The sequence below is a fragment of the Tachypleus tridentatus genome, unplaced genomic scaffold, assembly GCF_004210375.1.
Source record: "Tachypleus tridentatus isolate NWPU-2018 unplaced genomic scaffold, ASM421037v1 Hic_cluster_1, whole genome shotgun sequence".
In the NCBI taxonomy this organism is placed as follows: Eukaryota; Metazoa; Arthropoda; class Merostomata; order Xiphosura; family Limulidae; genus Tachypleus; species Tachypleus tridentatus.
In genome coordinates, this window is record NW_027467777.1 from 26047283 (window position 1) to 26059016 (window position 11734).

Consider the following 11734-nt stretch of genomic DNA (forward strand, 5'->3'; position numbering starts at 1 on the left):
AGTCTATTGAAGACTTTGAGAAGTAATAACCCAACCTCTAAAATTAAACACAAATAATCTAAGAAAGAAAAGCTGTTAGAATCAATGCCAAAATTAATAATAGTATTAAAAATTACTAAATGAAAAAAATAGAATAAAAACGTAATTTGTAAGATCATTGTTTGTTTGTTTTTCAATTTTCCTTAAAGCTACAAGAGTGCTATCTGCGCTAGTCGTCCCTAATTTAGCAGTGTAAGACTAGAGGGAGGGCAGCTAGTCATCACCACCCACCGCCAACTCTTGGGCTACTTTTTTACCAACGAATAATAGGATTGATTGTCACATTATAGAGCTCCCACAGCTGAAAGGGCGAGCATGCTTGGTGTGACGGAGATTCGAATCCGGGACAAAGATGCTGGGCCGAAGATCATTAAAGACCAACTTATGAAACCGTTACTTGCAATAATACCTTTTAGTTTTATAGTTACACTTTATGATGATCACAATACAATGATCACATTTTGGATTAATTTTTTAACAAATCAAACATCTTAAGTACAGAAGTTTCATAACTTTGATCTGACACATTTTTCTATTCATTTAAATTTTAACTTTTTTTATTTCCATGTCAGGTCACGAGATGACATAATCACGTAACTAACTATTTAACATAAAATTTGTTTTACACAGCCACATAAATGGCCCGTAAGCCGAGGGTTGCGGATTCGATCCCCGTTGCACCAAACATCCTCGCCCTTTCAGCCGTGGGGCGTTATAATGTTACGGTGTAACTCTCACTATTCGTTGGTAAAGAGTAACCCATGAGTTGGCGATGGCTAGCTACCTTCCCTCTAGTTTTACACTACTAAATTAGGGACTACTAGCGCAGCCTTCGTGTAGCTTTGCGCGAAATTAAAAGAAACAAACAAATATAAACATAGTATCTATATGCCACTGATAGTGGAAACCCGTGTTTGTATTTTAGTACAAAAATCCCGTGTTCAAGATTTAATACTAGCTGTGACCCCAAAATATTTGCAACAGTTTTCATGCTCTTCGCTTCAATTATAAGTATTTTGTGGCTTTCAGGCACATTATCTAAGCTACATTTCTTTTTGCAGGCATTATGATTTGAAAAAAACAAACAAAAAACATTTAAGAAGTCAAGCAAACAAACGCACTTAGATGAAAATTTATACAATAAAACTATACGTAAAAAAACAATAAATTAAATTATAAGTATTTATAATATTGTGCAAAGTATGAATCAATTAAAAACATTCAATGTATAACGCAGTTTTACAAGTTGCAAAAAATGAAACTCACAAAAATGAGGAATAAATATTCTAATAAAGAAAAAAAGTGGTCCCAAAGTGTTTATAGCAGTATATGAAACAAACCAACAGTAAGTTCCCCCAATGACACAACGGTATGTCTGCGAAATTACAATGCTAAAATCCAGGTTTTGATTCCAGCGGTGGTAGATCACAGACAGTCAATTGTGAACCACTGTGCTTAATTACAAACAACAACTGAAGCTAAATTATTGCAAAGTTAAGTAAATGTAAAGTTGTAATGAAGACAAATATTTTTATCTAATTATGCAGAAACGTTTGAATGTGTGTTAAACAGGCTGTGCACAGCTCGTGCATGCACTGATGTCGAGAAAACTCACTTGTTGAGAAAATATATATGTAAAACGGCTCGTTTGGGTTGAGAAAATTTTTTACGGAAATTTAAAAAAAAAAAACCCAAACGAGCTGTTTTACATATATTGAACTGTGCATGCATATTTTAGGCCTGAAGTAGTTAAGAAATTGTACTTAGTTTAATAGTTTATTCCTTTGTTTTGGGAAATTACACGCGGGTTAAGTTTTGCTTGTTTCAAATACTTCGCAAATACAAACTAAAGTTGAAATAGAAGATAGTCGAAGAGCCAGTCTTCGCGTGATAACAATGGCATTGTGTCATCTTATACTACACTACTTGCACTGACAATTTTGCTAACCAAAAGGTAAGGTGTTCTGCACATGCAATCTGAGTTCCTTGAACAAAGGGCTTTCTAATGATATGGGATTTTGTTGTGTTTAGTCGAGAAATTTGCGAGAAAAGTTTCTTATAATCAAAACAAGTGTATTATTTATGTATAAAACTAGGAACCAGTTGAACTAACATTAAGGCAACTAAAATATAGGTGCCCCAACGATAAAAGAAAAAAATACATCAACGATAAAGCATATCAAAAGAAAACATAAAGTGTTACCTAACACAACAAGAATGATGTAACTGTTCGGTAGGTTCAGTGTTTAATTATATCCCATAATATAAATTTTAAGCTCTACAAGTTTCAGCAGTCACTATACATATTCACAATAATTGTATCATTTTAATAACTGGTATAGATCTTTGAGCTAAATAAGATATTCGGCATTAGTGTTGTTGTCAGTATTATACACGCGGTTTATACATTATAACCACCTGGTGGATGATGGTGAAACTATTAGTGTGATAGGCCTAAGGCTTCATTTTTTGATCTTTAAAATTAGGCCTTTACATACCGTATTAATTATTATTAAATTCTTTAGACATTGAGTTTAGTTAGTATTTTATTATCTATTTTTTTGTAGAAAGCACAGTAAAAACAAGGCATCTACCCATTTTGAGCGTATGGTTATCTTTTTTGAATCAACGTATAGTTTGTTACTTCCTTAACCGACAAGTTTTTATTAGAGTTTGAATCAATACATTTAACAACACAACTTAAAGTATTGTATCACTGAGTTCGAGTTTTAATGTCTGGCAAAGCATTTTGCAAGGTGATGACTAGCTAGAAGATTGGTATGAAAGCCAGACTTAAAAATAACTCGTTTGCAACTTATAATAAGTTGTAACAAGGGTAAGTGGAGACAGTTACCTTCTTGATGATGAGAAACCCGCTTGAAATAAAAAATGTATCTCAGAATGGCTGGTATGGGTATTAACACTTTTATTGATAAGGAGAGAACAACGTTTCGACCTTCCTAGGTCATCTTCAGGTTCAGTAAAGTGTTAATACCCATACCAGCCATTCTGAGATACAAATACTAATATATATATTCATGTGCCCCAATACTGTGATTAAAGGATATATATGAGTTATACATCTTGTCTAGCAGTTAGGTCATTTGAATGTTTTACTAGTTGATGGTTAGTCAGTCGTGTTTGACTTTGTAATTATGTTTAATGAACTAAAGAATCATTTAAAAGTTATTGAATGCTTTTCTTTTTCTGTTGATTCTCTGTTCACACTGTCTTATGTTCATTTGATTTCATATGAGACAATTGAATGAAATATAGTATATAATTATTATAAGTCATACTTATAGCAAGTATAATATCTGGTTGTAATATCTTGGGGTAGTAAGAAAGATTGCTGCTAACTTAACATTTTGGCTGCCATTTACCACACCAGTTGATAACAACCAACCTTTACTGATGGACTGGCTGACATGCTGGTGGGTTAGAGACAGTTATGTTTCAAAGCGAAATTTCTCTTGTTGCATACAAGTTTGGAAGACAGCTCCTTACCACCTTATGAATGGCCCTAGGGTATGAATTATTTCTAAGAGTAGTGACAGTTCACATGTAATAATCATTTGTGTAGTTGGAGAGGGCACAAAATATTAATTATGTTATTGAAAGTTTGAGTCTGTTCTAATTTTGGGCATGTTGCTGCTTCTAGGCTGGAACCTTGTATATTGAATATGTCAAATCTTGGAAGAATGTGTTCACTTTTGTACAGAGAATAGTAAAATTATTCGATGAAAATGTTCAGCACATTTTATGGCTGTATGGTACTACATATTTGTTCATGTGTAACGAAACAAGACCTGACAATTATTCTTAAAATTACTTTTTAGTGCAAAAAATAACAAAATTAATCTTCCACCAAAACTTAGAAACTATTTTTTGTGATGAATGTTAGTTTAGGGATTAGCCTAAAAATATTGCTAGCAATGAATGTACCTAACTGATGAAACAAGCTTTCATTTTAGTAAGATAGATGTGTTAAATTAGCCATAATATATATTTTTAATTTTGATTTATACAGGTAGCTACTATCTCTGATCAGAAGTTATTGTTAAACAATACATTGTTACTTTAATGAATTGTAAATGTTTAAAGTACATTTACAACAGAGCAAAGAATTAACTTATAAGTGGGTGATTTGTTTACTGTAACAAAACCAAACAAATTTAAAATTCCATAAATAACTGTAATGGGAAAATAATAATATGATTTGTACTCAAATACCATGTAATTAAAATATCTCATTTTATAGCAACAAATCATAACTAATATTTTGAAGAAAGAATTATCTTTGAGTTTCTAATCTGATCAACTAAAAACCTGAACATATTTTCACAGTTTTCTTGCAGTTGAATGCTTTAATGATTAAACATGTAAAATCACCAATTAGAATAAGGACCAGGATTTTCTAACAGTAAATAATTAGTGTAAGGCAAGATTGATTATATACACATAGATATAACTTTTTAACATGCAGCTAAGTTGACATTTTGGGTTAGAGGCTAAAAAGGCACTTTCTACTGAACAATCTTCTGTTGTTTGACTTCAGTATCTGTCAAGAGTTAGTCGCATCAATAGGCAAACTATTCTACTGTCCTAGTTTTTACGTAGAAGACCAAGATTATATTTGAAAGCTTACATATATTACCTCCAATTTTTAATTCCAACTCTCATACAATCTTTAAAGAGATAATTCACATTCTTTATAATTTGAAACATATGAACTAAGCCTTATATTTCAGAGAAGGCAGATGTAGTTTTATGCTCTCCTCGCCCATCTCTGCATCCTGATATCCTTCATGTTCTGATAGGACTGAAACAGTACATGTGTACAGCATTTGTGACAATCTTATTTCTTTACTTCTTATAACAAGAGTACAATTCTTGCTCATAAAATTGAACCAGAGCTGTACACACACAAAAAATTTAACTCACAAAGATTTCCCACAAAAACATCACATGTTAATACAATATCGTTTATATCAAATTGTACACAAAAATATCACTAGTTAATACAATATCGTTTATATCAAATTTTACACAGAACATCACTAGTTAATACAATATCGTTTATATCAAATTTTACACAGAATATCACTAGTTAATACAATATCGTTTATATCAAATTTTACACAGAACATCACTAGTTAATACAATATCGTTTATATCAAATTTTACACAGAACATCACTAGTTAATACAATATTGTTTATATCAAATTGTACACAAAAATATCACTAGTTAATACAATATCATTTATATCAAATTTTACATAGAACATTACCAGTTAATAAACTGTTATTTATATCCTAGTTTACTCAGAACATCACTAGTTAATCAAATATGGTTCATATCCAATTTCACACAGAACATTGCTTGTTTATAAATTATGCCTTATATCCAATTTTACACAAAACATCACTTGTTAATAAACTGTTGTTTATATCCAACTGTACACGACATCACTAGTTAATACAGTGTTGTTTATATCCAATTGTACATGACATCACTAGTTAATACAGTGTTGTTTATATCCAATTGTACAGCGACATCACTAGTTAATACAGTGTTGTTTGAATTCAATTTACACAAGCGTCACTTGTTAATGCAATGTTGCTTGTATCCAGTTTTACAAAGAACATTAGTTAATACAATGTTGTTTGTATCCAGTGTTACAACTTGTTAATACAGTGTTGTAAATATCAACTTTACACAGAACATCACTGGTTTATACAATATTGTTTATATCCAGTGTTATACAGAACATCACTTGTTCATACAATATTGTTTGTATCCAATTATACATGGAACAACACTCGTTAATAAGCTATTGTCTGTATTAAACAGAACATCAGTAGTTACTAAACAGTTGTTTATATCCTATTTTACACAGAACATCACTTCTTAATACAGTGTTGTTTATATCCAATTTCACCGACATCACTAGTTAATGCACGTTGTTGTTTATATCCAATTTCACACAACATCACTTCTTAATACAATGTTGTTTTGTATCCAATTTTACACATTACTTCTTAATGCAATGTTGTTTGTATCAATTTTACACAACATCACTTCTTAATAGTGTTGTTTATATCCAATTTCACACAACATCACTTCTTAATACAATGTTGTTTATATCAATTTCACACAACATCACTAGTTAATACAGTATTGTTTATATCAATTTCACACAACATCACTTCTTAATACAGTGTTGTTTATATCCAATTTCACACAACATCACTTCTTAATACAGTGTTGTTTATATCCAATTTCATACAACATCAATTCTTAATACAGTGTTGTTTATATCCAATTTCATACAACATCAATTCTTAATACAGTGTTGTTTATATCCAATTTCATACAACATCAATTCTTAATACAGTGTTGTTTATATCCAATTTCATACAACATCAATTCTTAATACAGTGTTGTTTATATCCAATTTCACACAACATCAATTCTTAATACAGTGTTGTTTATATCCAATTTCATACAACATCAATTCTTAATACAGTGTTGTTTATATCCAATTTCATACATCAATTCTTAATACAGTGTTGTTTATATCAATTTTACACAACATCACTTCTTAATACAGTGTTGTTTATATCCAATTTCATACAACATCAATTCTTAATACAGTGTTGTTTTATATCAATTTCATACAACATCAATTCTTAATACAGTGTTGTTTATATCCAATTTCATACAACATCAATTCTTAATACAGTGTTGTTTATATCCAATTTCACACAACATCAATTCTTAATACAGTGTTGTTTATATCCAATTTCATACAACATCAATTCTTAATACAGTGTTGTTTATATCCAGTTTCATACAACATCAATTCTTAATACAGTGTTGTTTATATCCAATTTCATACAACATCAATTCTTAATACAGTGTTGTTTATATCCAATTTCATACAACATCACTTCTTAATACAGTGTTGTTTATATCAATTTCATACAACATCACTTCTTAATACAGTGTTGTTTATATCAATTTCATACAACATCAATTCTTAATACAGTGTTGTTTATATCCAATTTCATACATCAATTCTTAATACAGTGTTGTTTTTTTGAAAAAAATTATTCATTAGCTTTATGTTGCTACCATTATTTGAAAGTGATATTCTTTTAAATATATTACATTATATGATGTGAGGGACATAACTTGGTAGTAGATTACAGCAGAATAAATAATTGACTGTTGTTGAATGAATATATTACATAAATTAACTTGGTGGTATATTATAGCAGAATAAATAATTGATGTTGTTATTGTCTATAATATTCAATACACAATAAAACATTTTAATAAAATGATTACCAAATCTTTTACAGACATGTTAAAAATTTTGTTAAGTCAATCCGTGATCTGCTTAACTCTATTTAAATTTCTTGAATCACTTTTAGATAATATATGCAATTGAGAAGAAGTGGAAATGGGAAATCTACTTAAGTTATTGTACAGGGATGAAACACCAAAATATGATGTCTTTGTGGATTTTGAAAGTAAGTAATGGTAATTACTATTATGTAAGAAAAGAGGTACTTGTATACTGCTGGACCATTAAGTGTGGTGAATGTTTATAGTGTACAGAGTTGGTCTTTTAATGAAAAGTGACATGCTGTGGGTGTAGACTTGAAATAGATAGTAGTTATATACACTTGGTGCATATTATACAGGGTGAGCCAAAAGTAGGTGGACAGTAAAAAACATTTATTTAGAGATCACGTTATCATACAACTATATGTAATAAGACAATTATATTAATGAAAATAAAATGTTATTTATTAGCAAATGCTCAAATTGTTTTCCTTCTTGATTTACACAGCTTTGAAGTCTACCTCTTACGCCGACAACCATTTTTGCACAAGTCACTCTGGGCATTAATTTCTTGAAATGCATCTCTTATGTAATTTTTAAATCACCGACACTTCTTGGTTTTGACTATAAACTTTTTCCTTGAGTACTCCCCAAAAGAAAAAATCCATAGGGTCAAGTCCGGTGAGCATGCTGTGTCGATTGGACCTCTTGACCAATCCATTTCAATGGAAATGTTTCATCAAGATACTCACGAACTCCTTTGGAATAATGTGGAGGGCCCCATCTTGTTGAAAATAAAAGTAATGTAAATTAGGTTGTTGCTGTAACTGGGGAACAACTTGATTCCTTAAATTTGAGATACTTATCTCCTGTAATTGTTCCGTCCAAAAAAATGGTCCATAAACACCAAAACTTGAAATACCACCCCAAACATTGACACCAGGCTGATTTAGCTGTTGTTCTAATGTTAAATGCATGTTCTCACTATACCAGAAAACACAATTATGTCTATTGACATGACCGGATAATTTAAAAGAAGCTTCATCACTCCACACAATGTTATCTAAAATTCCTGGGTTTTCTTAAATCTTGTTCAGCATAATTTCACTAAATTGCAGTCGCCTGTCTGGATCATCCTCAATAAGCCATGAATTAGTTGTGGTCGATAGGGTTTCAACCCAATTTGCGTTATAATTAGCCTAATAGATGTTTGTGGTATGTTCAATTCCATAGAAGCTCTTCTGGTGGATTTGTTTGGACTTTGAACAAATGCATCGGCAACACGTTGCTTATTATTCTCTGTACAGACTGTTTTGGGTTGACCAGTTTTAGCAGCATTAAGGATTGAGCCAGTGGCGTCGAATTTGTCACGGATATGGTAAATGGTTTGTCTTTTTGGAGCTGGAGTATCAAATGTTTCAACCCACTTTCTCCTTACGGTTTCAGTATTTTGAGATTTCCAATACTCTTTTAACACCCATATTCTTTTATCTGTATTTAAAGTATTTGACATTATGGGTTCTATTAACAATCTAAAAAAAAAAGAAAACAGATTAAATTAAAACAAATGTAATTATAAAATTGTAATTATATAACACAAATAATATAGTTGCAACATAGTTATAATATACAATTGCATTAATATAACAGATACATAAACCTATTCCAAATGCTGTCCACCTACTTTTGGCTCACCCTGTATAGTTTCTGTTTTATTCAGATAGACCAGTTATTACATAATTGTTATAAGACACTTTGTCATCTGTATATGTTGTTCCTTACCTGTATTATAGCAAATATTTAATATTTCTAGTGACTAATTTGTATCTTTTGGATACATTTAACTACATGGATTTCAGAATGGTTATTTACCACATATAGGAGGTTTCATTAAATGTTTTATTATAGGTTCTTATACCTGTGTCTTCAGCAGTGGTTACTTTTGTTGAGTTTTGACACTGTCTGGCTGAAGACATTTTCTTTAAATTACAAATCATTGACTTACAGCTTCAACTATTATTCTAACTAGTACCTGCTGCAAGTTCTTTTCAACTGCTTCACACTTCAGTGTTCCAAACATTAGATATGCAGCACTTAAATAATCAAAACCATTTATTGTCACAGAAATTGTAGCAATCCTTTGTTCTCCCTCTCTCTTTACAAGTTATTAGTTCAAAATGTATGGTAGTTTATCAGTTTAAAATTCCACGTCCTTTTTTATTTATTTAACTCTTGTGACACATTCCTGGGGTGTAAGTAATAAATTAATGAAAATAGAATGACCTCTGTTTTTACAGTTGAAGAAAACAATTTCAGTAGATAGTTTGTAATAAACATATTTCTTTATCAGTATAAAACTATCATAGCAATAAAACAAAGTGAGTCATTCACCTGTAATCAACGCGCCATTCTTGTCTTCCATGCACAAAGTTGGCGACAAATAACTTGTGGAATAACATGACAGATTTTGGTTTCATGTGAAGTATGTTTTCATTCATTTATTCCATAGTAGAATATCGTGACAGATTTTGGTTTCATGTAAGTATGTTTTCATTCATTTATTCCATAGTAGTAGTGTATTGTTTTCCTTCAAGTGTCTTGTCTGTTTGTATTAAGGTTGTCAGTTGGTGGATCTCCACTCTTTGCAAGTTAATAAATGAAAGAGCTTAAAAATTATGGTTTGATCCAACAGTAAAGTTGAATAAAAACTGTTGTATATGTTAAGATGCATTTTTTGAAAGTACAATAAAGCATTAGTTACTACACAAGTACTGTCTGTGTGTAGTCTAAGATATCTCAAAGTTTAATAATATTTTGAATGCTGCAGATGCAAAACCTTCACAGTCTGAAATGACAACCTATAGTATTGTACAAGAAGCTCTAAAGCATTCAAGACAGATTTTAGCTGACCTCAGGGTTTACAAAGGAGCAGGAAATGAAATCAAAGTGGTGAGTTGTTGTGTTTTGTGTTATCTCACTTGTGGACATAAATATGAAGTCTTTAATATAGAAAAAACTTTTTCCTTTTATAAATAACATTAAAATAATTTTACTTGGAATAGTTGCATCATTAAACCAGATTTCTTTTTTAAAGAGAGTATATTATTATAATAAAACTTGATACATACCTTTATCTGTCACTTCCTATTTTCTGCTCTATACACTTTAAATGACAGGAGATAGTTACTCAGATTAGCTGTGTTATACACATCTCATAATTTATCTAATAAACTGGTTTTTCTTATATTACATTTCACACTGTTATCTTGTAATTATAGTACCAATATTTAATTATTTACTGTATAATTCAAGCACTCATTCAGTTTCTTATTTCATATCCTCATAAAATTACTTTTGGCTGCTGTATGGTACTCTCCTACACTTGATTCACCACCTAACAGGGTTTGTTCACTGTTGGATCCACTTACATTGATCACAATTTGTTTTAGGGATAATTTACTTATACACAGTTCTATCTGTTATGTTCAGTAAATGTTAAACCTTCAATAATACTTGAAGTGAAAATTTCATTTTCTATGCTCCATAAGTGATATAAACTGTATTCCTTCTTTAGTGTTACTGTTGTTAATAAGTTTAGTATATCTGGTTTTATTATTTTAGAATGTTTTATTATTATACTTTTATCATTGATATTGCTATACATTGGTAGCATAATGTATAGAGTTAGGACTAACTTATGCTGTCTAACTTCATAAAACATTGTTGGTTTTATGGCTGATAATATTGTATATGTTGAGGTACCAAAAACATAAAACAGTGTTGTTTATTGTAACTTTAGGCAGAGTTGGTTTGAAAACGTTAATCAACTGCAACTCCTATTGAAATAAACTTGATGTTTTGTCTTACCTTTAAAGGTTAATTTTTAGTTCTGGTCTCAGTAGGTGGCCTTCTTTGATACAGTCTTGGTATGTTTAAATATCTGTGATTACAGATGACTGTTAACAATTTGGAAGTTTCTTATAAAGTAATACTGTAGCTTTTCTTGTAGTGTGTTATTACTTGTATACAATTCTTGAATAAATTGGACTTATTGTTGGGCAGCATTCATGTTACACAAAGAACCTTCTATCAAACATAGGCTTTCTTTTAATTTTTCAACAGGCAATAGGGAACCCTTAAAATAAGCAATCAGAGTGCAGCTTGGGAAGCTGTTATACCTCTGGTCACCAAGCAGAGAGAATTCTCTGAATTCTCAAGAAATAGGTAATTATCACAGACTTTGTAAATTCTTTAAAGAAAGTATTTGCTCTTTTTGTTTTGTTGTTGTTGGATATACTTATAGCATTTTATGTTAAATCTTAGATGGTAGTTTTTGTTTG

The 11734-nt window shown here is 30.6% G+C and overlaps 1 protein-coding gene across 1 annotated transcript; it reads left to right on the top strand.

The window, feature by feature from the left end:
* The first annotated feature begins 2473 nt into the window (after window positions 1-2473).
* Window positions 2474-11534, top strand: LOC143241733 (CYFIP-related Rac1 interactor A-like). The gene is made up of 4 exons (XM_076484959.1): window positions 2474-2875; window positions 7481-7579; window positions 10222-10343; window positions 11517-11534. The coding sequence occupies exons 2-4, from the start codon at window positions 7510-7512 to the stop codon at window positions 11532-11534; spliced, it is 210 nt and encodes a 69-aa protein (XP_076341074.1). The 5' UTR covers window positions 2474-2875; window positions 7481-7509.
* Window positions 11535-11734: the final 200 nt, after the last annotated feature.